At 39.6% G+C, this 27,756-nt stretch overlaps 1 protein-coding gene across 1 annotated transcript; it reads left to right on the top strand.

Moving 5' to 3' along the window:
• Positions 1-4,399: 4,399 nt before the first annotated feature.
• Positions 4,400-8,474, top strand: LOC122078993 (isocitrate lyase-like). Its single transcript, XM_042645201.1, has 4 exons — positions 4,400-4,502; positions 5,933-6,554; positions 6,647-7,627; positions 8,137-8,474. The coding sequence occupies exons 1-4, from the start codon at positions 4,467-4,469 to the stop codon at positions 8,196-8,198; spliced, it is 1,701 nt and encodes a 566-aa protein (XP_042501135.1). The 5' UTR covers positions 4,400-4,466; the 3' UTR covers positions 8,199-8,474.
• The last annotated feature ends 19,282 nt before the right edge of the window (positions 8,475-27,756 follow it).

Raw genomic sequence — 27,756 nt, forward strand, 5'->3', positions numbered from 1 at the left:
GGGCCATGTTGGGTTTAGTGTGGACCAGGCTTCATCCTATTTTATTATTATAGTCTTGCAGGGTTAAACTCACACCCCTAAGTTAGTCTCCTACTATATTAACAATGCACATTTCATAAAACAGTCAATCAATGTATCTTTTTTATTTTTTTTTCTTTGGTAATAATGCAAATCAACGCTGTAGCAGTCCAAAAATGCGTTTATAGTGTAGACCTCTTAATGAAAGGTGAGGGGATAAAATGAGGTCGCTGTATATTTTGGTGGTTGGGAGCGATAAGAACAACAATGACGAAGATAACGAGGACATGGATGCTTCTCTACTTCATCCTTGAATTTCTTGAGTTTATTTATTATTTATTATTTTTTTTTAAGGCTTAGTTTGGCTGTCAAGAATGGCCAGAAAAGAAAAGAAAATTCTCAAAAATTTTTGAATTTGAGGAAAGATAGACAGATAATTAAATCAATCATGATAACATTTCTTCCACATGATGTAATGAGTGGCTTGTATGTCTATTACTCTTCCTCAAATTCAATTTTTTTTTTTTTTTTTTTTTTTTTTCATTTCCTAACAACCAAACTAGAAAGCCTTAAAGTGTGCATGGTTTAAAGTAGGGGTGTCAATTCGTGGCCCGACCCGACTAAACCAATAGGGACCGACTGTTTATAGACCGACCCGGCCCGGACCGTTTATTAAACGTGTCAGGCTTAAGCCCAGCCCGTTTATAAATGGTCGGTCTCGGTTTTGCTACTTGGACCATCGGGCGCCCGACCGAGACCGACCGAATAACGCCCGACTGAGACCGGCCTATTGTGCACCGACTTGGCCCGACCCTTTAATGATTATAGAATACCTATTTTACCCCCCAAATTAAAGAATAAAAACTAAAAAGTAAAAGACATGTTCACATTTTAAATAATGGTTATATTTGGTATCATTTATTGATTTATTGTCATTTTTTTCGGCTTGCATGAGTGGGCCGGAACATAAGAGCACATTTTAAAGAGGGCCCGTTTAAAAACCGGTTAAAGCCCGTTTAACATTAAACATGTCCGTAGCCCGGTTAAGGCCCGACTAAAGCCCGATTAAGGTAGCCCGATAATAGCCCGAGACCGACCGACCGAATATAAAGTGTACCATGCCCTCAATAACTAAGTCCGATTAGTTAAATGGGCGGACACGGTGTAGCCTTTGAAAGTCTTCAAGCCCGATTAAGCTCAACCGAAACCGGACCGGCCCCACCGGTTGACACCCCTAGTTTAAAGTATCCATCACAGTGTATCAAACGATACATATTGATATGGATAGCTTGAGATATGATACGAGAGGATATATATGTATATATATATATATATCATTATTTTTTTCAAAACACTAATGTATCCTGACCGATATAGTATGATACATTGTGATACATATCACCAATACGGGGACTCATCTCTTAAAAGGCACACATGTTTCATTTTGTCGACTAAGTGAAAAAAAAAAAAAAAAAGGCGAAAACTAGCTTCTGGCACAAAAGAGACTCTCCAAACCTCCCTTCTTCCTTTTTTTATTATTTTTTTCCTTTTTTAAGATTCATTTAATGGATTTTTTTTTCTAAACGTCAGCAAAAGTATATTAATAATCATCAAATGTGAAGTTACAAATGCCCTTCAAGCCTCTATTCCACCTTCGGCATGGCCATTAGCAGAAAAGAGACTCAAAGCAAGGAAGACAAGTAAATTATATAAATCGAAATCTAGACCTATGTTGAAGGTCCCAATCAAGCTCATAAGTTATAAAAGATGGAGAAGCATCTCAAATCTTTGAAGTACGAGTAGTAGCAGCATGCTTGGCTAGCTTGTCCACTATAGTATTTATTTTCTGATAGCGTTTAAGGGCTTTCAGTATAGACTATAAAGTGAAAAAGGACTCTTAAGGACTATAGATTGTGATTCTTGAATAAAGATAGGGGTGGAAATTTGTAATTCATCAAGCAGATGTCAGAACAGATAAATTCAAAGGGGCACAGGAGAGAAAGAAACCATAACATAGGTTTTAGAAATGAATCCCACCATGCCAGTTTTATATGGGCAGCGGTAGCAGTGGGGGTGGGTGGGGAAGAGCTCCATTTTAGTTGAATATCATGAGGCTGGAAGAGCATAAATCAACAAAAATGTAGACTAAAAAGTCTAACTTGATCAGACCCCATGAACCAAGATTTCTTCCACACACATAGGGAATTGTTAAAAGAAACCTAGGCAGTCCACATTTGGTTGGCGTACGATGTATAGGAAACTTCCTACAGATGATGTAATAGCTGGGAAAGGCATTCCATTGGTGTCTAAGTGTAATTTATGTGGTTTGGCAACTAAAACTTTTATTCATATTTTCATTGAGTGCAAGTACTTTGTGAATAGATGGGAACAGTTCCTTGATTGTTTTGGAGTTGCATGGCCTCTTTTAGCTAATATTACTCAGCTTGCTCAATGGTGGAATAGAAAGCAAAGGACTATGGCGGTGAAAGACCCTTGGACGGCGGGGTTTGTGCTTATTGCGGACAATATATGGTAAGAAAGGAACCTCAGGCACTATGAAGGGCTATCAAAAACCCCAACTCAGATCTTTGAGAACAGCAAAAGAGACTTGCAAGAGGCCTTTTCTGATCTCTCAGGTGTGATAAGATTGCCAGCTGATCTTCTCTGTTGTCATCGTTTGGGGTTGCAGTGCTCTCCTAGCAAGCCACCATCAATTCTTGAAGTTTTCTGGTGCAAACCTTCGCAGGGATGGACTAAGTTAAATATGGATGGATGCTATTTGGGTAACCTAGGTAGGGCAGGAGCAAGTGGTATCCTAAGAGACTCTAGGGGATTTCCTATGGCCTCCTTCAAAGTTTTCATAGGGATTCACTCAAACTACATTGCTGAATTTCGAGCCCTCACTGAAGGAATTCTTGTTGCCATGGACATGAATGTTAGATCCTTAAGGATTGAATTAGACTCAGTAGTTGTGGTGTCTACTGTCCAAGGTAGTCTAATTCCATGGTATGCAGCGCAAGATTGGTCTTCTCTCCAACCTTTCCTAAACTCCATTCCCTGAAAAATATGCACTGTTTCAGAGAGGCTAACGGTATTTTTGATTTCCTTGCGAAAGATGCAGCAAAATCAGGTGTCTCTGCTTTCAATAGTTCGCTTCTAAGCCTCATTTGGAATGAGCTAGCTCATGACGCTGAGAGTCATCCTCGCATTCGTTTTTACAATTGAGCTCTTGTTCTTTTGCTGATGGCAATGTCGTAGGTGGGATTCCATGAGTCTTTTATTTTGGGAGCGCTTTCCATTTATTCAGTCTTTGTCCCCTGCTGATGGCCATGCCAAAGGTCAGGGTAAAAGTCTGTTTTTGTTTTGAGTTGTAATTTTTCCTTTTTTCTTTAACAAAATTTCTGATCTTTAGCTAAAAGAAGAAACCTATCAAAAGAAACCATTTTAAGAACTTAAAAATAGGGAATTTACTCTCACTCCCCTACACTTAGCCTATATTTATTAAAACTCTCATATCTTTTTTTTTTTTTTTTTTTACCTACTTTTGGACTTTTACATGTCTTTCTCTCCTCCTCTTTTTAAATACCCAGATTACCGCTCCTTTCACTTGTAACCTATTAAACTTTTTTCAAAATTTTTAGTTCAAAACATGGTTTTACTAATCTAAGAAAACAGTCAACCGGCTTTGTACTTCTATTATTATTTGGTTTAAATGTTGTTTTGTTGGCCGAAACTCAAAACTCTTCCTTGGCAACCATATCGTTATCTATTTTTTTTTTTTTATCTGTATTGGATTGGTATCGGTCTTAACCGATATTAATTCGGATCAATATCGATTAATGTAACATTCCCTATTAGGATTTGACAGATGATCTTAGAGATTAAAAAAATTAATAAAAGTATTGGATCAGTATCGTTCTCAATCAATATCGATACAAACCACTTAATCCTTACATAGTGAAAAGAGATTTAAATTTATGGGAACTTGCCACCCTCTAATGGAGGAATGTGACCCATGTAAAGTATTAATTTTTTATTCCCAATCAATTTGAAAAAATTTTAATAGGTTACAAGTGAAAATGAGAGGTAATCTGGATATTTAAAAAGAGCAGGGGAAAAAGAGATATAAGAGTTTAAAAGCAAGGGAGTATTAGAAAAATAAGTAAAAGGTAAGGGAATTTTAGTAAATATAGGCCAAGTGTAGGGGAACGATAGTAAATTCCCCCAAAAATACAAACAAACCATTGGTTTTCAGTTTTTAATCTTAAAAAAGTAAAAAATGGTTATTCTTGACCAAAGGATTACTTACGTCTGTCACAAGATTATGGAGGGTGGACCACTCCCCCTTACTATAAATCGGCCACAGTTTGAAGAAACCATCACAACACCTCTCTCCTTCTTTTTGACAAGAAATTCTGAATTTCTTTATCTCCCCTTAGGTTCTTGCCATGGCTGCATCTTCATCTTTCTCAGTTCCTTCAATGGTGAGTTAAGTCACAAGATTCTCCTTCTGTAACCTTGCTTAGGTTGCCCAATCCTTAAAACCATTGATTTTATACTTACCTGGTTATTGCATGATATGGGTTTCTAGCTTCTAGCAGAGAATGGTATTGTGGAGTCAGTTCCGGGTTTTACCTATTTGATAACAAATATGAGATGGGTTTCACCATTAATGGAAGTATTGTGAAATGGGTTTCTCTGTTTTTCTGTTTTTGTTTGTTTATATTACGTGTTCTTGAGGGAATTTGATGTTTTATTTATTTTCTAAAGAATTTTCTAATGAATATTAGGAAAGAAAATTTCTGAATGTTTTTCCAAGACATGGAATGAAATTCTATTTTCTTAACGTTTGTTGTTCTTGTAGATCTGTGGGCCCAAAGCTTTTCTATTTCCGATCTGATCCAATCCTGATTCTTTAAATCCTGTCCCCCAAGAGAGCCCGGGGAGGGGACGAGGCTTTAAACAACTGGATGGATCTGTTTAAGATTTGTCTCATATTACCTTTGCTCCAAAGAAGAGGCAAATTAATTTAATATCCTCCTCCAGCATTTTGATGAATCTTCTCTTTTGCGAGTTGTTTCCTTTTCTCCTGATTTTGATGTATCATCTTCAAAAAATTGTTTTGTTATATATATATATATATATATATTAATATAATTTTTAATTGTTTTGTTAGATATATATATATATATATATTTTTAATATAATTTTTATTATTTCAATGCATTCTCTAGTTTTTTTACTTCAGAATGCGTTTTGGATCTAAGGCAAAGTGTGCATTCTGGGAATAGTTTCTGGGTCTCAATTGTATTTTGAAGCAAAAATAAATAAAGGAGAGTCGGGCTCAGAATGCACCTTAGACCCAAAATCTATTACATGTACAAAAACTTTTGGTATGAAGTCTTGAAATGCATTTTGGTCGATGATACATTTTTAGGTGACAAAAAAAAATTGATCTTATTGGTTCTCTTTGATTTTGGGGCTTAATGGCTCTTGGTGGTATCTCGCCTTATAATTTTTCTTTCTTATTTTAATATATTTTTCATTCACCTTAAAGAAAAAAAAAATGTTTTGAGTGAATAATGAGCTGGTAATTTTCACGTATTATCGACCTAGTGCACGAGGCTCCTGTGTTACTGCAAAGACAAGTGTACGTAGTCTTATCACATGCTTTGTAAAAGAGGCTATTTCCAAGTTTTGAACCTGTGACAAACATGTTGCAATAGTGCAATGTATCCGTTGTGCGACAGTCTCACCGTAGAATGCATACCAAATGCAACCTAAATATTTGTCCCCTTGTGTTTCTCAATAAAGCATCCACTTATCATTCTAGTTTTCAGTTTCACTTTCTATATTATTAGTGAAGTATTTTGTATCGATCTATCATGATCATGATGAATTGCGTGAACTGTAGTTGATGAACGAAGAAGGAAGGTTTGAAGAGGAAGTAGCAGAGGTGCAGGCATGGTGGAACACTGAGAGGTTCAAGTCCACCCGTCGTCCTTACTCAGCCAAAGATGTAGTTTCCCTCCGAGGCAACCTCAAACAGGGCTATGCCTCTAACGAGCTTGCCAAGAAGCTATGGAGGACCCTCAAAACCCATCAAGCAAACTCTACTGCTTCCAGAACCTTTGGAGCTCTGGACCCGGTTCAAGTCACCATGATGGGTAAATACCTAGACACCATCTATGTTTCCGGTTGGCAATGTTCATCAACCCACACCAGCACCAATGAACCTGGTCCAGACCTTGCTGATTACCCATACGACACTGTCCCAAATAAGGTAGAACACCTATTCTATGCTCAACAATATCATGATAGGAAGCAAAGAGAGGCCCGGATGAGCATGAGCAGAGAAGAGAGAGCTCGAACACCTTATGTGGATTACCTGAAGCCTATAATTGCTGATGGAGATACTGGTTTTGGTGGTGCAACTGCAACAGTTAAGCTCTGCAAGCTCTTTGTTGAGCGAGGTGCTGCCGGAGTCCACATCGAAGATCAGTCTTCGGTCACCAAGAAATGTGGTCACATGGCAGGTAAGGGTGTTAAAACGGTTCAGTTTTATTGAAATGGATGTAACCTTAACAATGACTCTAACTTACTATGATTTTGACACCCTTAATTGCAGGGAAGGTACTGGTTTCAGTAAGCGAGCACATCAATAGACTTGTTGCGGCAAGATTGCAGTTCGATGTCATGGGTGTCGAAACCGTCTTGGTGGCTCGAACTGATGCGGTTGCAGCGACATTGATTCAGACCAATGTCGACAGTCGTGACCATCAGTTCATATTGGGTGTCACAAACCCCAATCTCAAAGGGAAGAGCCTGGCTAGTCTTCTTTCCCAAGCCATGGCTGTTGGAAAGACAGGAGCAGAGCTTCAAGCAATTGAGGACAACTGGCTATCGATGGCCCAGTTAAAGACCTTCTCTGATTGTGTTGTGTACGAAATTAACAAAATGAACATTGGAGAGAACGAGAAGAGGAGGAGATTGAATGAGTGGATGAACCATTCCAGCTTTGATAAATGCCTTTCCAATGAGCAAGGAAGAGAAATTGCAGAGCAGTTGGGGCTCAATAACCTGTTTTGGGACTGGGACTTGCCTAGAACCAGAGAAGGTTTCTATAGGTTCAAAGGGTCTGTAATGGCTGCAATTGTACGTGGATGGGCCTTTGCTTCCCATGCAGATATTATATGGATGGAGACTTCCAGCCCAGATTTGGTGGAGTGCACCACCTTTGCTCAAGGGGTGAAGTCTATGCAACCAGAGGTCATGCTAGCTTACAACTTGTCTCCATCTTTTAACTGGGATGCATCAGGGATGAATGATGCAGAGATGAAGGACTTCATCCCTAAGATTGCCAAGTTAGGATTCTGTTGGCAGTTCATCACTCTAGCTGGGTTCCATGCTGATGCACTTGTGGTTGATACTTTTGCGAAGGATTTTGCAAAGAGAGGAATGCTGGCTTATGTAGAGAGGATTCAAAGAGAAGAGAGGAATCATGGGGTTGACACATTGGCTCACCAGAAGTGGTCTGGTGCTAATTACTATGATAGGGTACTCAAGACTGTCCAGGGAGGCATCTCATCTACTGCAGCTATGGGCAAAGGCAAGTCTCTTTTCCAGAATTCTTCCCAATTCACTCTCTAATCTATCTGTTACTATTAGTTTTCACACATCCTATATAAATTATACATTGCACGTAGTAATTCTGCCGCATAATTTTTTAAAAGTACGAAAAAAAGTGTGATTTTTATTGAATTTATTGGGTTATATAGGTTTTTAATTGGGTTAAAATCGATTTGGGTCCAGTTTTTAAGTTTGATTTGGTGTATTATCAGTTTCGGTTTCATTTGGTGCCCATCGATTTGGTTCAGTTTCTTTGGTTCAAACAAAGTTTTGACACCCATTACCATAAAGGTTTGGGTTTGACCCTTCAACAAGATACAAAGTCCAGATTTATTTGTTGTCCTTCCTAAGTTATTTGTCGACGTGTAAAATCAATAATGTTGCCATTGCAAGAGGCTAAGTCTACGCAAGAATTCTTCCCTTTTCATTATATCTGTCACTATTAGTTTGACATGGTTGTTGCCATATATGAACTTGTTTAATTTGCAGGAGTGACGGAGGAGCAGTTCAAGGATACAGGTAGTGTTGTGGTTGCAAAGTCAAGAATGTAAGGAGGTGTTTACAATGTCAAATAGTGTGGGAAAGTTCACACGGGAAGGTTTCATCAGTCTTCATTTTGTTTATTTTTGTAGAACTTGAAGATTTTGTACTGCTGGAATTATTAAAAAAAAAAAAAAAAAAAAGTTCCTTTGTTGTAATAAACCCAAATGGCATTTTGAAGCCACAAGGACGAATTGATGGTTGAATAGGATCAATTTATGCTCTGTACGCCTTCTTTGAGATCTATGTAAATGTTTTTTTCTGAATCAATCTGTTTGAAGTTGCAATATTGAATAGCAAGTGTGTCAATTGGGACAAATTTTTTTTTTTTTGGGCTAACGAGGAACCTCTTGAATTTGTTCGGTTTTACAATTCAGATCCAAGGGTAAACCCCGGTTACATGCAGTCACACCTAATGCGTGTAACAAATCAATTACGAAGAAACTCGAACTAGAGACGTCTGTTAGCACACAACGCCTTTGGACTAGTGGAGGTGTAACCGAGGTACTAGTATTGGTATCAAATGTGTCAATCCCTATATCGTTTCGTTTAGTTAATGGGATCAAACTTAGATCTCCGTCTTGATTATTAATGGGATTGAACGATATCACTTTTTGAATGGTTCTAGGCATGGTAAAAAGAGAACTTAAATAGTTCCCAACGACATGGTTCCATTATTAATATTTCGGATTTTTCATTATCATGAGACTTAAGGTGTCCTTTACTTTAAAATGAAAAGTAGAACATAAAACCGTGATGAATTTCATGGATTTACTTCTGCACACTCTCTAAGATCAGATGTTAGCTTCTCAAAAATAACAACTAAGCATTGATGATGATCAAATAAAACAAACTCTGATATAATTTTAATATTATTGCCAAACAAGTTTATAGTAACAAAACTAAAGGTTTAACATCTGAAACCTCCATATATAAGAACATGAAATACATCCTTTAAAATATTGTTACTGGTTTCAGTACAATCTGGTAATTAACCAGTATTTCAGTACTAATACCATTGAGAATCTCATCTCAAAATCGTTCCATTCCATTTTCATTTAATATTAAAATCAGATTTTAATATTATCCCTTTTATTAATGAGACAATCCGATACCTAGTTTTAATGGAACAGTTCTGATTTTGATCCGAATTGACACCATCATTGAAGATGATTTTCACGTCAATTATATTGCTCCTTTCCAACATAAATAAATAAGAAGTCTTATAACCCCATTCCTCTCGTCACCCAGAATAAATGGATCTCTCTCCTCTTTCCTTCGTTTACATACTTAGGATTGCAACAGGCCGCCTTGGGTCGGGTTTCAGAAAACCCAGGCCAACCATGTTGGGTTTAGGGTGGACGGGGCTTCATCCTATTTCATCATTATAGTCTCGCAGAGTTAAACTTGCAACCCTTAGTTAGTGTCGTAATATATTAATTATGCATATTCCATAAAACAGTCAATTAATACATTTTTTTTTTTGGCATTAATGCAAATTAACGTTGTAGCAGCCCAAAACTGCATTTATAATGTAGCCCTCTTAATGAGAAGTGAGGAAATAAAATGAGATCCGTGTATATTTTGGTGGTTGGGAGCAATAAGAACAACATTGACGAAGATGATGAGGACATGCATGTCTTCTCTACTTCATCCTTGAATTTCTTGAGTTTAATTTATTTTTCTTAAGGCTTAGTTTGGTTGTCAAGAATGATTAGAAAAGAAAATAAAATTCTCAAAAAAAATTTGAATATGAGGAGAGATAGACGTATAAATCAATCATCATATCATAATAACATTCTTCAGCATGATGTAATGAGTGGCTTATATGTCTATCACTCTCGTCAAATTCAATTTTTTTTTTTTTTCTTATTCATTTCTTGACAACCAACCTAAAAGGCCTTAATATGTGCATGGTTTAAAGTATCCATTGCAGTATATCAATCGATATGTATCAATATGAATAACTTGTGATACGATACGAGAGGATATATATCATTATTTTTTCAAAACACTAATATTTCCTGACCAATATGGTGTGATACATTGTGATGCATATCAATACAGGGGATGTCTCTAAAAAAAAAAGGCGAAAACCAGCTTTAGGAACAAAAGTGACTCTCCAAACTTCCATTCTTCCTTTTTTTTTTTCCCCAGATTCATTTAAGGGCTTTCAATATAGACTATAGAGTGAAAAAGGACTCTTAAGGACTATAGCTAGCTTGTGATTTTTGAATAAAAATAGGGGTTGAAATTTGTAATTCATCAAGCATATGTCAGAACAAATAAATTCAGAGGGGCACAGGAGAGAAAGAAACCATTACATAGATTGTAGAAATGCATCCCAATTTAGTTGACAATCGTTTCTATTTTGGCAGCGGTGGGGTTGGGGTGGGGAAGAACTCCATTTTAGTTGAATATCATGAGGCTGCAAAAGCATAAATCAACAAAAGTGTAGACTAAAAATTCCAATTTGATTAGATCCCATGAGCAAAGATTTCTTCAGCACACATAGGGAATTGTTAAAGAAACCTATCAAAAGAAATCATTTGAAGAACTAAAAATAGGGAATTTATTATCACCCCCTTACACTTAGCCGATATTTACTAAATCTTCTCTATTTTTTACTTCTTTTTTTTTCTGATACTTCCTTGCTTTTGAACTTTTACATCTTTTTCTCCCCTTCTCTTTCTAAGTACCAGATTACCGCCTCCTTTCACTTGTAACCTATTAAATTTTTTTCAAAATTGTTGGTCTAAAACATGCTTTTACTAATCTAAGAAAACGGTCAACTGGCTTTGTCCTTCTATTATTACTTTTTTTCTTTTGGTTAAAGATCAATATTAATAAAAGGAGGCAAGAAAAAAAAAAACAAAAAGCAACACAACAAACTAGAAACAACCAACTAAAAACCAAGGTGCACACCCACTTCCCTCCTTCGACATTGCCATCAGCAGGAAGAGAAGAACCTGGAACTAACTGAATCTAAATCTTAGATGATTCATTGGATTGTTAGCAATTTCCTCGTTTACAAGAGAAGGAAAGCAAGAGAACACCCATATCCAATTCCCTCTCTTCAAAACTTTTGTTGGCCCCGCACCTCTGTATTGTCGCTCAGAGATACGTGGAGGCTTATTTCGTAAGAGTATCAAGTTGGTCATTCGAGAAGGTGATTTGATGATGTTCCAATACGGGGATCGAGATCATGCAAAATGATTTGGAGTCACCACCTAGGGTTATGGGCCTAGGACCAAGGGGTGGGCCCAATTCCTAAGAAAATGGCATGAAAGTTGGTCTGGTCTAGAGATTTAGGGTAAATATCAGGTTGTAGAGTTAGGAAGCTGTTAGGCACCCAATTGACCTGGTTCAACCAGTCTTCCTACTAGAGCATTTTTCACAATTATTCCTATTCTGCATGCATGGCTAAGTTATCACCATGGTTTTAAGTATCTCCGATATCGATACGATACCCTCCGATACGTATCTTAAATTTAGCCGATCGATACGATACACATCGATACGATACATTAAATTTTTAAAATCCTTTCGTATCGATATATATCCTACAATACATACCGATATACATCAATAAACCACCAATACACATTGATACGATACGATATGCCTCGATACGACTATGAAAATTATAAAATTGAGGTAAAATGTACATTTCGGTATGTATTGGTACGTATCGGTATGTATCAATTGGTACATATCGGTATTTATTGGCACGTATCGGTGAGTATCGATATATATCGGTACGTATCGGTGAGTATCGATATATATCGGTACGTATCGGTGAGTATCGATACATATCGGTGAGTATCGGTATGTATCGATACAATGCGCTATGGTCATATAATGGCCAAGATGGGTAATTTTTCAGAAAAACACGATTTTTTGAAGGGTTTTTGCTCCAAAGTTGCTGTCAGCCATATTTATCTCTAACTATAGTGAAAATCAAGGTTGGGAACAAGGATTTTACATTTATGGGACAACTACAAACCTTGAATTCTTAGTACGATACCCTCAATTTAGTGTTTATGCATAATACATGTTATCAATAGCTTTTTTTTAACAAATTCTTTATGCAAAAGTGTTTAAAAAAATGTTTCCTATCCATTTATGTGTGTATCTTTAGCGTATCTTAGTGTATCTCCGATACGATACGATACTATCCGATACGTATCTTAATTTTGGCCGACCGATACAGCGACCGATACCGATACTTTAATCCTTGGTTATCACACATATATACATTGATTGAATTAAAATAATTATGTACACTAAAACAATGTCTATATTAAATCTAAATTGTGTTAATTTTGTTGAGAAATTATACCTGAGCTTGACCTCTGTTCAGATCAAGAGGGGTGGAACCCCTAGTTGATGGTGGTACGAATATCCTTGTGGATTCTCCCAGCTTAGGGGAAGATGGTCTTGACCACCAACTTACTTTCTCAAGAGATGCTGTCTATGATACTATTCGGGCAGAGTTCCGACTATGAACGGTTACTTTCGATTTTGAATTCAGATAAAGCTTCGGCTAGGGAAGGCTATTTTCAGGCTTAAGCTGATTTGGTATTTGGATAGAGCTTTCTTTAGGGATGGGCTGCTTTTGGATTTTAGCTGAGGTGGCACTCAGATAGGGCTTCCGCTGGGGATAGGCTATAGGAGGGTTAGGCTGAGGTGGCACTCGGATAGAGCTTCCGCTAGGAATAGACTATGGGAGGGTTAGGCTGAGGTGGCGCTCGGATAGAGCTTCCGCTGGGATAGGCTACTATGGGAGGGCTAGGAGGAAACTTTTCCTAAAAATCTCATTCAAAGAAAGCAAAGGATTGAAGAGTCCCGAAGGCCTGAAGAGCACTTCAGATCTTATGAAGATCTCTCCAAAGACTTGGAAAACCTCAAAGGGGGAGGGGAGAGAAAGCAGAGCTTCTCTATTATGGGTTGTTGTGGGGTATGTTGGTGTGTTGGTGTTCCGACATGAGTGTTAGGGCTCTGACATGGGTACAGGAACTCCTGTATGGGTGCGAGAACTTCGGTACGGGTGTAGGAACTCCGATATGGGTGCTAAAACTCTGACATGGGTGCTAGAACTTGATCGGATATGTGTGGGGCTAGGTCAGGCATGCGTGGGGCTTGGTCAGGTGCACACGAGGCTTGGTTGAGTATATAAGGGGCTTGGTTGGGTGCACACGGGGCTCAGACAAGTGCACACAGGGCTTGGTCAAGTACACGTGGGGCTTGGCCAAGTACAGGTAGGGCTATGCCGGGTAGGGGTACAAGGCATGACATGGGAGCTCGCATGGGGGTTTGAGCACTCAAGGCAAGGCATGGGTGCTCGCATGGTAGGGTTTGGGCACTCAAGGCAAGGCATGAGCGCTCGCATGAGTAGGTTTTGGAGACTCAAGGCAAGGCATGGGTGCTCGTATGGGCGAGGTTTGGGAACTCAAGGCAAGGCATGGGTGCTCGCATGGGCGGGGTTTAGGCACTCAATGTGTAAATTTCTGGAGTGATTACGGAAGATTTGATAGTCCGATTTTGGCATACCATATATTGTTGGAATCGTAATTCTGAGTACTATGCATCTATGCAGTCACTTTAATCGGATTCCTGATTGAACCATTCTTTTCTCTTGCATTGGTTTTCTGAGAATTTTAGATGACTATGGAATGCTCCTGGGAATAGTTATCTCAGTCAGTTATCATCTCTGTCGATCGAAAATGAAAAGTCACTTCTAAGATCTGTAAGTCATCATATCTATGGGAGGGTGACAAAATTAGATGTCTACAGAATGCCCTTCTTTGGCCAAGGCTTGTGCTAACAGCCGAAGGGCAAAGAAAAGAACTAGTACATTTTGTCACCCGGAGCATGTACTGTCGTCTTGCTCATTAATGACAGAGATGAAAATACATCACGTAATATCTCGTACTTACTTTAAAGTTGAAGACTTACCTGGGCTATCGATTGCAGTAAAGAAATTTGAGCCCTTTCAATCCTGTTAAAAGATGTTGAACCAATGTTTTACAGAGATTTGAGCCCTCTCTGCAGAAAATGTTCGTACATGAAAATGTTCTTGAACCATCGTTTTGCAGAGATTTGAGCCCTCCCTGCAAAGGACGTTAGTGTTTGAAATTGTTCTTGATCCATCATTTGCAGAGATTCGAGCCCTCCCTGCAAAAGATGTTAGTGCTTGAAAATGTTCTTCCTATACTGGACTTCCTTCTGCCAGTCCTAGGAATTGATCCATCATTTGCAGAGATTTGAACCCTCCCTGTAAAAAATGCTAGTGCTTGAAAATGTTCTTCCTAGGTTGGACTTCCTTCTGCCAGTCCTAGGAATTGATCCATCGTTTGCAGAGATTTGAGCTCTCCCTGCAGAAGATGCTAGTGCTTGAAAATGTTCTTCCTATACTGGACTTCTTTCTGCCAGTCCTAAGAATTTATCCATCATTTGCAGAGATTTGAGCCCTCCCTATAGAAGAAGTTAGTGCGTGAAAATGTTCTTCCTAGGCTGGACTTCAATCTGCCAGTCCTAAGAATTGATCAATCATTTACAGAGATTTGAGCCCTCCCTGCAGAAGATGTTAGTGCTTGAAAACTTTCTTCCTAGGTTGGACCTCCTTCTGGCAGTCTTTGGAATTGATCCATGAGATTAGGCCACTTGGGGTCGGGTCAATGAGGTTGGGCCACTTGGGCCCGAGTCAATAAGATTGGGTCACCTGGGGTTGGGTCAATGAGATTGGGCCACCTAGGGCCTGTTTAATGAGATTGGGCCACCTGGGGCCTGTTCAATGAGATAATTTCTTTCTTTGATTAGGGTTCTTGAAATTTGAGTCATGAGATCAGGACCTTAAATTTAAGCCCTAGAATCTTGAAGTTTGGCTCTTGATTTAGAATTTTAAACTTTGATTTTTGCCTTTTGATTTGGAATCTTTGAACTTTGATTTTTGGCTTTTGATTTTGAATCTTGAACTTTGTGTGATAATTTCCATCTACCTCACAAATTTTGACTTAGATTTCACCTTCCACTTTTATGTGTTTTTATCTACCAAATAGATTTCACTTTTCCATTTTCATGTGATTTTATCTACCAAGTAGATTTCGCTTTCCATGTGATTTTAATTTTTTTACCTACCATAAGAAATTAGTTTGAATTTTGTTTTTGTGGTAAGAACTCTTGAATTGCACCTTGGAATTAGAATCTCAAATTTTTTTTTGGAGGATGAATTTTTAACCATAAAATGATCCCCCCCTCTTGTTCATTCATTATTCCGAGTTTCTTGAGTTTAGAACAATTCGTGAGTGAGTGAGCTCGGGTTTTTGAGTTTCTTCAAAGATTCGAAGTTGTTTTTGCATTTCTTCTGTTTTCTTAGATCTCTTCAAAGATCATTTAGTTTTCCTTGAAGTTCTTCATCTTCCCCTTGAATATCTTCATAGTTCTTGAGGAAGGGGTCATTTAGAGAATTTGAAGTCTTTTCAGGCCTTTTTGCAAATTGTGAAACTTTTTGGGGTTCTTTGTAAATTATGAAATTTCTTAGGGTTTTTTTACAATTTGTGGGAAATATGGCCAACAGAAGAGAGGAGGACACCAAGAGAGCTCCGGCTGGGTATTGGAGAGAGATGCAGTACATCCTCTCAGGGGGATGACAGTCCCACTGATTGGTACATTGGGTGGACACTTTCCAGAACCTAAAACCACATCTGTAATGTGGCATGGGGCAAATGGGTAAGTATTTTCCCTTTTCCTTTCATTGTTATTCATTTTTTCTTATTTTGTTCATTTTTTGCATTTATTTTTTTGTTCATTTTTTTTTTCATTTTTTGCATTTATTTTAGGAACATGATGATGGAACGCCCCCTACATTGGCCAAATATGGCCATTACAATGCATTTCGGGAATGGTATGAGATGCTTCCCCATAAGGTAAAGGGGCAAGTAGATTCCACTTACCTGTGCTGCTTGACTTCACTAGAGACCGGGAAATTCAGCTCGTTAGTAGCGGGAGCTTTGGTGGAGCGGTGGTGGCCGAGCACCCATTCTTTTCATCTTCCTACCAATGAGATCACCATCACACCCTTGTGTTTCTATGCATGACCAGCATACCCTTCAGGGGGGGGTCTCTATCTATTCTCGATACTTTGTCAGTGCTGGAGTTCACATTGTTGACAGGTATTGAGATTTTGGATGATCATATACACATTCGTTTGGGTGTGATCAGTCCCCATTGGATGAGGAAGGATCTGAGGGGGAACCCGGGTAACCTTACATAGGTAACAAGCTCTTTTCTTTTGTTTGTTGTGGCACAGTGTCTTTTCAGTGACCTCCGGGGAGTAGTGGACATCCGCATGGCTGCCCTCTTCCGAAATGTTCAGGAGGTCGATTCTTGGGATTGGGATTGGGACGGGGCTGCCTACGCATACCTTCTACAGACCTTAGACTTGTTGGCAAATAGGGATCGGGGCCTCAAGGGGGCAGGCTATATTCTCTATGTGACTTTGCATTTCGTTTTGTTCTTTTCTCTCTCTCTTTTTTTTTATTGCACATCTTTATTTTGATATCTCAATTCAGCCTTGGTGTTACGAACACCTAGAGATCTTAGCCCTGTGCTGAAGGATCCTCTGAGTTTGGCCTTCCCCATGGCTAACAGATGGGAAGACAGTCGGGTGTCGAGGAACCGATGCTATCCCGCTGAGACCACTCCCCGCTCTCTTCTAGATGGTTTTACAGAGGTAAGCCATATCTAGTGTCAAGTTCTTCCTTTGCCTTGTGCTATACTCACTTCTTCTTAACTTTATAGGTCAACTGGAGGCCATTCTGGGATCTCCAATTCTTCAACCTCAATGAGTTTGCTCGACCCAAATGCTTGACGAAAAGTCGGGCATTATTTAAGGGTATTTGGGTCCATGCCTGGTATCTAGGGGAGTGTGTCACTCCTCAGTGGTCCGATCCTATTGTGTATTCTCTTCCCTATTATCCTCCATCGACTATGCTTAACTCGGAGTGTCTCCATGAGAGTGAGATAGAGATATAGGCCAAAGGGGTGTGGGATTACTCTCTCCTGGATCAGAGCAGAGATTATGAGGCCTTTCTCGTGGAGGAGACAGTCTGTGCCCCCTTTGGTCCCAGGGGGCCACTGGTATGTTTCTTCTCTTGAACATTTTTTTCATATTTCAAAATTTTCTCTTTTTTTATTGATGTTCTTTCAGTGGAGGGCACGACATGTGGCTCCCCCTCCTACTCAGTCACAAGTAGGTGCTGCCTCTTTATCTCAGATTGAATTTTCCATTGTTTTGAGGGGACCTCTCTGGATGGTCGTTAGTCCCTTCAGTGGTTTGCCGGGCTAGTCTTATTCCAGTGTGATCCGTCCAGGCATTCCTCAGCTCTTGGAGCGTAGAGTGGACAGGGACGCCTCTCTTGGACTTCCTATCCCCTATGACTGTGTGAGTATCAAAACACTTATTGTTTGATTGATTCTTGATTCCTTTTGATTGACATGGTTTTTTTCAGGTGTCTCCGGAGCTCTATGTCGAAACTTAGGCGGATGCATCAGGGTTTGTTCGAGGTCATGGTTGAGGGGGTACTCTCTTGTTTTTAATCTCTTTCTTCTTTTATTGCTTCTTTTCTTGATCATTCCATGTGTTCCACCAGGAGAGGAAGAACGAGGCCTTGAGGAGACAGGTGTACCGATGGGAGAATGCCCGTTTGCTGAGGCAAGTTGAGGACCAGCACAGAGGCTAACGAGTTTAGGATTGGGACCCTCCAGCTCTGTGGCCTTCCATGAGGCTGATGCTGAGTATGATTTGGCTGATAAATTTTGACCCATAGGGATTTGTTCCTGTAATTCCTGTAAACACAAACATATGCATATTTTCTTTTTTCTTTTTTTCCTCTCCTTTTTTTGTTCATCATTTTATTTTGGCATCTTATGAATGAAAGGTATCTTTGGCACAAATAAAATCTCTCTTTTTCTTTTGTTTATGGTTTTAAATGTGTAGGCATAATCAATTCAACAACTCAAGTCATAATTAGAATAATTGAGATAACATGAAAATCTAAATATTTCCTCATTCTACTACCAAGTGAATTACATGGAAAGGGGAACAACTTTCCTACCATAGACAAGATAGGTAAGTAACAAGGTGGGGAGACAACTCTTGGGGTGGGTGAAAGTTCACTAACTCCTCTGGGTTCATTGCCTCGAGCCCATATTATCGACTGATGTAAATAGGTAAATAAAAGAATGTGTGAGTCAATCCCATCAACCTGACATAGTTGTAGCCAGGGGTCTTCATCAAAAAATCTTCTTGTGGCTTCTCTAGGGACTTCCATGCAATATCCTTTGTAGTTCTTCCTTGTTGATATTCTTTCCAATCATCAATGAGTTTAAATTCCAAGGTCTCCCTCCTTTCTTGGTAACCAAGAGCCCCTAGTTGACCTCCATTTAATGGCCTATTTAACTTCAGCTTTTCAAGTAGCCATAGTTGGAAAATGGTGGGACTTCCATGATAATGATCAAGTCCAAACCTATGGCTATGGCTCACATCATCAAGTCCTTTGAATGTCTCTACAAGGACTATGGGAATGATATCCTCTCCTTTCTTCAATTGCTTTACCACCTCTATTAGAACCAGTGGTACGCCACGCACTGGAGTTCGGAGATCATAGCAAGCTATCATGCACAAAAGGTAAGCATCTTGTGATCTTTGCTAATGGATTCCCCCCAACGATAGGTATTGAACAAGGATCCTGGCTACCTTGAGAATGTCAATCTTTTCATATCTGATGAATTGCTTCATTTCCTCCTTTTCCCATCCGAAAAATTCTTAAATCTCCTTTGAATGGTATTTCTCCAAATATGGTTGAATCAACTTACCCTTGGCTGGAGATAACATATAAACTCAAAATTCCTCGAGAGTTGGATAGATCTCAACCAACCCAAACCAAAATACATAAAGATCAGCATCCCAATGCTGAGGCATCTGTCGGAACAGATTGTGATGTAGCTTAATGCACCCAATCCAACTGATCATTGACATATTCATGGACTCTAGTAGTTCTGGTGCCATTATGCTTATGTCCAAGGTCCATTTTCTCAACATCTCATCCAAGGAGCCCATGAATTATCCTGTAGTTATCACAAGCAAAAAAAAAGATGTGATGATTTATCAAAGCATTACTCATTAGCTATTGACACAACCAAACCTTTACCACTGTTGCATCAAGCTCTTTTTTTTTCTTTTGACCGATCAAGGATGGGGAACAAACTGGTGCTGGGTGGCGACTTTTGGGGGATAGAAACCTAGATAAGAATTTGACGATCATAGGTGAATGACAGATACCTAATGGCCTTATATGCCAAATGGTGATTCTTGGGGGACACAAACTATGATGATCGTTTAAGATACATTGATTATTAATTTAGGAATCAATTTATTGCCTTGAGATGGTTGAGACTGCACTTGCACATGTCAAGTTGCCTACGTATCCCTTGAGAGGAATTAGGTATGACGTAGTTCAGGTTATTCACCCTATTAGACATAATATTTCTTCAGTTGATCTATGTTGACCAGTCAGGGTATTTCTTCGTTGTTGTGGTATATGAGTTTCACAGCCTTGCCTGGTAAAATTTCTTTGACAGTGAATGGATCACTCCAGTTGGGCCTAAATTTCCCTCTTGGGTCATAAATTGGGGCTTTTTGTTCTTAAAGAACAAGTTCACTCTCTTCTATGTGACGGGGCTTCACATTCTTGTTGAAGGCCCTTGCCATTCTCAGTTGATATTTCTTTAGGTTGTCTATGACTTTTATATGCCTTTTATCAAGAAAGTTGAGCTCATCGTGTTTGGCCTTCTCCCATTCTCCTTCAAATAGTTGACTATCCAAGAGTACACTTAAGGTTGGCACTAGGATTTTCACAGGTAGAACTGTCTCAACTCTGTATACCAAAGAGAAATGAGTTGCCCCTGTCGAGGATTGTATAGAGGTCCGATATGCCCATAAAGCAAGTGGTAATTTATCCGCTCAATCTTTGTGTGTCTCATCCATTTTCTGTAGGATCACCTTGATATTCTTGTTAGCTGCTTCTATTGCCCCATTGGTCTGTGGCCTATAAGTAGTAGAACGATGCCTTCTGATACCAAACTTTGGGTAGATTTTATGGGTTTTTTCCTAGAAATGGGATCTCTGATCCAATATCAATTCTTGAGGTACTTCATATCGAAAAATGATATTTTCTTGGATAAATTTTACCACCTTAGTAGATGTGAGGACCGCATAAGATTGAGCTTTTACTCACTTGGTGAAATAATCAATGGCTAGCAAGATGAATTCATGACCATTGGATGCTTTGGGGTTGACCTTCCCAATAATGTCAATGCCCTAAGTGGAGAAAGGCCAAGGAGAACTGAGTGAATGCAACTCTGTTGATGGAATATATATGATATTGGTAAATATCTGACATTTGTGGCATTGCTTGACAAAGTCCACACAACCTGCTTCCATTGTGTTCTAATAGTATCTCAGCCTAAGGATCTTCTTAGCTAGCATTTGACATTCATATGGGCTCCACAGAGACCTTGATGAATTTTCTCCATGATGGTTATAGCTTGTTCTTCATCCACATACAGCAACTGTATTCCATCATAGGACCTCTTGTATAACAAATCCTCTTAAAGAATAGATTGGGTGGCATACCTCCTTAGAAACTTCTTCTCTCTATTTGTAGCTTCAACCGGATACTTTCTTTCTCTGATGAAATCCACTATGTGAGAAAACCAAGACCGACCATCCATAGTGAGAGAGTTCACTGAATTCTAATAAATGGGCTTGCTTCTTTGTTCTACAAAGAATGGTTGGACCCTAGCCATAGGATTGCATTCTACCATGGATGCCAAGATTGCGAGGGCATCAACAAACCTATTTTTATCTCTCTGGAAGTATTTGAACGAGATCTTCTCAAAGTGTTCAATCACCTCTTCCAGATGTTCTTAGTACGGCTTCAGTTTTTCATCTCTGGTCTTTCACTTTTCTTGCATCTAAGAAATGATAATGGATGAATCTCCATATACCTTGATCCTTCTCACTCCAATAGTCAAGGTTGTTTCTAGTCCCAATGGACAAGATTCATATTCAGCAATATTATTGGTAGGGGGAAGTCAAGGCAGAATGACAAAGGCAAGTAAAGGCTATCAGGAGTGACAAACAATTTTCATGTGGCACATCCCCTTTTGATTAGCTGCTCTATCAAAGAACAACTGCCATTCATTAACTGTGTCTTCTTCCTCTATTGTTGTGATTCCTTCATCAGGAAAGGCAACATCCATGGCTCTTCCATCTTCTGTGAGGTGGGTAGCCAAATGATCAGCTATAGCTTGCCCTTTGATAGATTTCTGAGTAACATAGGTGATGTCAAACTCTGATAGCAAAAGTAACCACCGTTCCATTCTTCCTGTCAGGGCTGATTTCTCAAAGAGGTACTTGATTGGATCCATTCTTGAGATAAAATGCACTGGATATGCTACCATATAGTACCGCAGCCTTTTTGTTACCCAAATCAATGCAGCACAAGTTCTTTCCAAAGATGTGTACCATGTCTCATACTCTAGGAACTTCTTGCTGAGGTAATATATAGCATGCTTTACCCCCTTTTCCGTCTCTTTTTACACTAGCAAACAGCCCATGGAATATTCTTCCACTAATAAGTACAACAAAAGTGGTTCTCCTTCCACCGGTGGTGTCAATACTGGTGGGTTTATGAGGTATCCCTTGATCTTGTCAAAAGCTTGTTGGCATTAGTCATTCCATTTTGTAGGCTGGTCCTTCTTTAGCAGTTTGAAAATTGGTTCATAGATTATAGTCAATTGAGCTATGAACCTGCTGATATACTGGATGTGACCCAGAAATGCTCGTATCTGCTTCTCCGTCTGAGGTGTGGGCATTTCCTGAATTGCCTTGATCTAGATAGGGTCGACTTCAATGCCTCTTTTACTTACTAAGAACCCTAATAATTTTCCTGTTGTTGCCCCAAATACAGACTTTTAAGGGTTCAAATTTAGTTGATATTTCTTGATCCTTTCAAAGAATTGCCTTAGTGCGGGAATATGCCCCTGCCAATTTTTTGACTTTACTATCATGTCATCCACATAGACTTCCACATCTTTATTCATCATTTCATATAATATGGCCATAACTGCTCTCTGATAAGTTGCCCTGGCGTTCTTTAGCCCCAAAGGCATCACCTTGTAACAATAGGTTCCCCATGGAGTGGTGAAGGCTATTTTCTCATGATCTTCTGGATGTATGCTCACTTGGTTGTATCCAGAGAATCCATCCATAAATGATAACAAGGCATGCCCTGCCATGTTATTAAGCAATACATCAATGTGAGGTAATGGGAAATCATCTTTAGGGCTTACCTTGTTAAGATCTTAGAAGTCTACGCACATTCATACCTTGCCATCCTTCTTTGGCACTGGTACAATATTGGCCAACCATTGAGGGTACTTCACCACTTGTAGAAACCCTACATTTCACTGCTTCACAACTTCTTCTTTGATCCTCTCACTCTATTCTGGCCACATCCTTTGGAGCTTCTGCTTTAACGGTTTTACCCCAGGATAGGTCGGCAATCAATGTTGCACGATATTGGGGTCCATACTAGGCATATCCTTATAAGACCAAGCAAAGACTTTGGAGAACTCCTTCAAAAGACTAATCATCTATTCTGCTTCTTCATCATCTAGGGTGGTACCAATTTTTATATCTCGAAGGCATTGGTCAGTTCCTAGGTCAATAACCCGAGTATCCTCACGGATGGGTTGGAATTTCTTTGATTTACATTGTTTTATTAACTCTTGATATTTATTAAGATCATCATCAAAAAAAGGAGGCAAGTCATTCTCAGAATCAGAAATTTCATTCATGAAATGAATGACAGACTTGATATACACAGACTCTGGACTCTCCTCGAGAGTCAAGGCCGATAAGAAATCATAAATAACATACTCAAATATAGGCTCGACGACTGACTTGATGCTTTTGTCAGTGATATTCAAGTTAGCTGTCTCGGTAGCATGAGTAAACTTGAAGTGATTCAGTAGCTCAATAGATGAGGAGATGTGGCAAAGGGCCTTCTTCTCCTTCTGAGAAAGTTGTTGTTATTTCTTCAATGGTATAATGGTTCATCTAGATAGGTGTCTGCTTCTTCAATAATACCTGATGATGCCAAACTTTCTGAGGGGTGAGGATTAGTGGAGACTGCTCAATCCTCCTTCTATAAAATCCATCTTTTCAAGCCTATTGAGGGATGCCATCTTGGCACCTCGGTCACATCTTTGACCACCTTTACGGACCTTCCCGTTGCAATTGATTCGGGCACAGTACATGCAAACCATTATTCTTTGTGCTCTTCTTTGCTTTGCATATGCACTTCATCCTCTGAAAGGACGAGGCTTGAGCTCATATAGTTCTCGGGCTCTTAGTTCTTGTAGGAGGGAGCAACTGTAGCTTTTCAAATCAGTGGGAAGTTGTAAATCCCAGGTGAAATTTATCTTCTTTTCCCATTCTCTTTTCAGGTTGATCGGATCAATGTTGTAGAGTTACTAGAGGAAGACCCATTCTCAATCAGTACAATTTCTTTTATCCCTATTATGCAACTGTCTTGATCACTTTCTTTGAATAGCATTTGTTGTTGTTCTATTTCATGAGTTACCCAGTCAAACTCATCCTGAAAAAATACTTCAAATCCTGGTTGTATCTTTGCAGTTGTTTTATCGAACCATGGCTCCACATTTTTGCAGAAGGGGAGATCCTCTCCTTCCCTTACAAAATATCCATTGAGAATAGGATAGTAAAAGATGGAGATTTTCCCAGCCACTCTCAGTACTTTTTGTCCTTTGGTGGTCTAAGGAATGTATCTAAGACCACTCCTCCCTTTGTTTACTGCCAAACTAGGCTGCTTTAGAACTCCTTGATGATATTTTCTAGTCCCATGCCAGGAAAATATTGCATACTCCTCATAATCTGATTCACTGGTAGACTCTAGATGACCTCATAGTTAGCCGGGACTTTCTCCTTTGGAACTTCTTTAGCAATGGCTGTGCAGGTTACCTCTAATTCAAAACCACTTAGTTAAACTTCTTAATTTTGTTCTTCTCCATTTTCAATATTGGCTAAGGTGTTAACCACTTTGGGATCACTGGCTACTATAATCAACTTTCCTTCATGGATGAACTTCCTTTTCTGATGGAGACTAGAGGACACTGCCTTCGCATGCTGAAACTTAGGCCTTCCCAAGAGCATGTTAAAAGATGCCGGTATATCAATGACTTGAAAATCAATATCGAACTTCATTGGGCCAATCTTTACGGCAAGGGTGAGAATCCAAAGGATTTTCCTCTTGGTATTATCATATGCCTATATGGTTTAGGTAGTCGGCATCATTTCTTCCAGGTTGACGCCAATACTCTTTATCAATCTCAAAGGCAGAACATTCAAGGCGGGCCAGTTGTCAACGAGAACTTGGAACCACCTTGTCAAGACATTCTACTATGATGTGGAGAGCTCGGTTATGCTGGGCTCCTTTGGGGAGTTTAGAATCTGAGAACATTAATGATTGTACTACATATGTTGACCCTACTATGTGCAAGAGATGCACCGAATCTATCTCAATCGGCACCTGCACATTGGTGAGAAACTTCAAGACTGCTTCACGGTGTGTGGGGGAGGCCATCAACAATCCCCAAATTGAGATATTAGCCTGGGACATCTTGAGCTGAGTCAAGACTAGATTCTCTGGTTCTTTCTTCAAGCCATTGGTTCCTGCCTCATTGGTCCTTGACTGTTCTACGGCTAGGGCCTTGCCCTTGTAGTCTCTTCCACTTCAAGTTTCCATCACATTAGTAGGTTTCTTTACAATGATCTTTGTGGGGTAGCAATCTTCATCATCACTATTTGTTATGGTAATTATCCCTACCATAGAATCATCCTCTTCTTCTGATTCTTCTTCCTAGCTTGGGGTGGGTGGTTGAGGCCCTCCACAAATATCCAAAGCCCTAGCTCGTACTTTCTTGACTGTATTAGAAAGCCGTGCAACTGTTGCATCTATCATTTCTACAAGTGTGGAATGTCCCCCTATTTTCTCAAGGATTATCAACTGCTCGGTGTAGCATTGATCACTGATAGCTACTTCACCTAACATTTAATCAATCTCATCAGCCTCGAGTTGGATGTCAACCAAATGATTATAGACATAAGCCATGTGTTTTGCTATAGGATTTGCTTCATCTTCAATAGTGATCTCATACCCTTTACTATCTTCTGAATCTAATGTCAGATCTTCCCTTTCCATGTGAATTATGAGTGCCGACTGAATAGCATCTGTGGGATCAATCATTGGGTCATCTTCACATATGGTAAATACTGAATATCCTCCAGGATCTCTTGGAGAATAGTATCCGAACTCATCATCATCATCATTATGCCAAGGCCCCTGGTAGTCATCCTAATTTGGGCACTCATCATCACCTTGAGAATCATAGTCCTCTCCATCCTTCTCATCTTCGCTCTCATCCTTGTCATCATCCTCTGTGTCACTCCCTATGTGGATTAGCGAGGCATGCTCTTTGATTTGTTCTCCCACTGACAATGTTATCACTGCTCTGAGGAGATCATCCGTGACTTTTTCAATCATCTTTGGATTATCCTCTGAAGATATAGTGGGTTGAATTAAAGAAGTGGGATCACCTTCCTAACCTTCTCCTAAAGCATTCACTGATCCTACTGATGAGGTCATCTTTAGGGAGTTTAGTAGTGCAAAGCATATCCTTCCAATTGTACCCATCCGTCATCGTTCTTTTGGGTTGTACACCGAACCTTGAGAATTGGATTGGTATGAGGGTGATGAGGGAAATGAAGCAGGATGGTATGAAGGTGATGTAATGTGAGAGGTAAGATATAAAGATTGGGGGTGATAAGATGAGGAAGTCCCTTCTATTTGATGGTGTGGTGAAGGTTGATGATATGGTGGAGGTTAGTAATATGGTAAGGTGGATTCTTTTGTTGATGAGGAAGGATGAACAGTGGGAGTCCAATCTTCTGATTACTCTCTTCTTTTAGGAGTCCTCATAATTCTGGCCTTTTGACTCATGATTTTCCTACGGGCATTCATATGATTCCTCCGAGCTCTGGATACAATGAGTTGAGTGGGATCACTTTCTGTGGCTTCTTCATCTAGATTGTTCACATGATCGGGAAGTGGATTGGTATTGACATTGGGAGGTTGCTTAACCTTAACTTCAATGGTCTTTCTGTCTACTAAATCCTGGATTGCATATAGGAGACCTATACATCTTTTTGTGGTATGTCCCTTCTGAGTATGGTAGGCACAATACTCATGATCTCTATATCAAGCTGGAGGAGGGTTGCTGATTACTCTTGGAGCCACTGTCCCTAGCAATCCTTAATTCTTTAACTTCTTATACACTGCTGTCATGGGCATTACCAAATCAGAAAACTGTCTTCTTGAACGAGGGGCCTTCTGGGAGGGTGTATTTACTCGTATCACAAATGGTTGTGAAGTGATGATAGGTGAGACTGACTGTTGGACCACGCCTACCACATTAATTTTAGAACCCTTTCTGCACCCAACTTTAGTGTTTTTGCCTGCATCTTGGGAGGATCCTTGATACTGGGCCTCTCTCAGAATTTTATTTTTCACAAGTGTGCCTGTGGCTATTAGGGTATCAAAAGTCTGTAGATGTTGATAGAAGAGGACATCATAATAAGGCTTTGATAACTTCTCAATCAACATCTCCACTTGCTCTGCTTCTGAAGGCCAGTCTGCCATCTTGGTAGCCTTATCCCTAAATCTCATTAAGAAGGCGATGAATCCTTCTCGACGCTATTGTCTCAACATCTCAAGCTCTCGACACTTCACATCCACTTTGGTATTATATGAGTACTGCTTGGTGAAGGCTTTCACCAGTATTATCCAATTCTAGGTTTGGGATGACTCCAACTGTGTGAGCCACCTGAGTGCTGGTCCTGATAGGGTTAACATGAAGGCTTGCCCCATCTGGTTGTCTGCAATTTACCATGACTTGGCGATGCTGAGAAAAACTTTGAGATAATCCTTAGGGTCCCCTGACCTGTCAAACTTGTTAGTCTGCCATTTGAACTTCTCGAGAATCCTTACCCTGGAGAAGAAACTCATTTCATCATAATCTACTACTTGGCTTTCTGAGCCTTTTCCCACTTGAATCATGTTCTCCAACTTCTCTAGTTGTTCTCTGAGTTTTTTTTTTTCTTTCTCCATCTCTAGGGGCTCCATTCGAACATGTGCAGTGAACTCCTCTTTCTCATCTTCAATCACTAACCTGGGAGTAGGGACCCTAGAATAGGTCCCTCGTTGACCATTTAGATGGATAGGTGAAGCTCCTCTCTGACCGATTGGCCTAATTTGCTCTAGTTCTCCTGAGTCAACTCGGGAAAAATTCCCATGATGACCCGTAGGTCCATTCTGATCCAACTCTCCTATGGCTTGTGCTGGTTCAACCTTAGGAGGGTTT

The sequence above is a fragment of the Macadamia integrifolia genome, chromosome 5 (assembly GCF_013358625.1).
Source record: "Macadamia integrifolia cultivar HAES 741 chromosome 5, SCU_Mint_v3, whole genome shotgun sequence".
Taxonomy (NCBI): domain Eukaryota; kingdom Viridiplantae; phylum Streptophyta; class Magnoliopsida; order Proteales; family Proteaceae; genus Macadamia; species Macadamia integrifolia.

Coding starts and splice junctions, on each gene's coding strand:
- LOC122078993 (XM_042645201.1), top strand. CDS start 4,467: ATGGCTGCATCTTCATCTTTCTCAGTTCCTTCAATG. Junction 6,555..6,646: donor GAAATGTGGTCACATGGCAG/GTAAGGGTGTTA, acceptor CCTTAATTGCAG/GGAAGGTACTGGTTTCAGTA. Junction 7,628..8,136: donor TACTGCAGCTATGGGCAAAG/GCAAGTCTCTTT, acceptor TTTAATTTGCAG/GAGTGACGGAGGAGCAGTTC.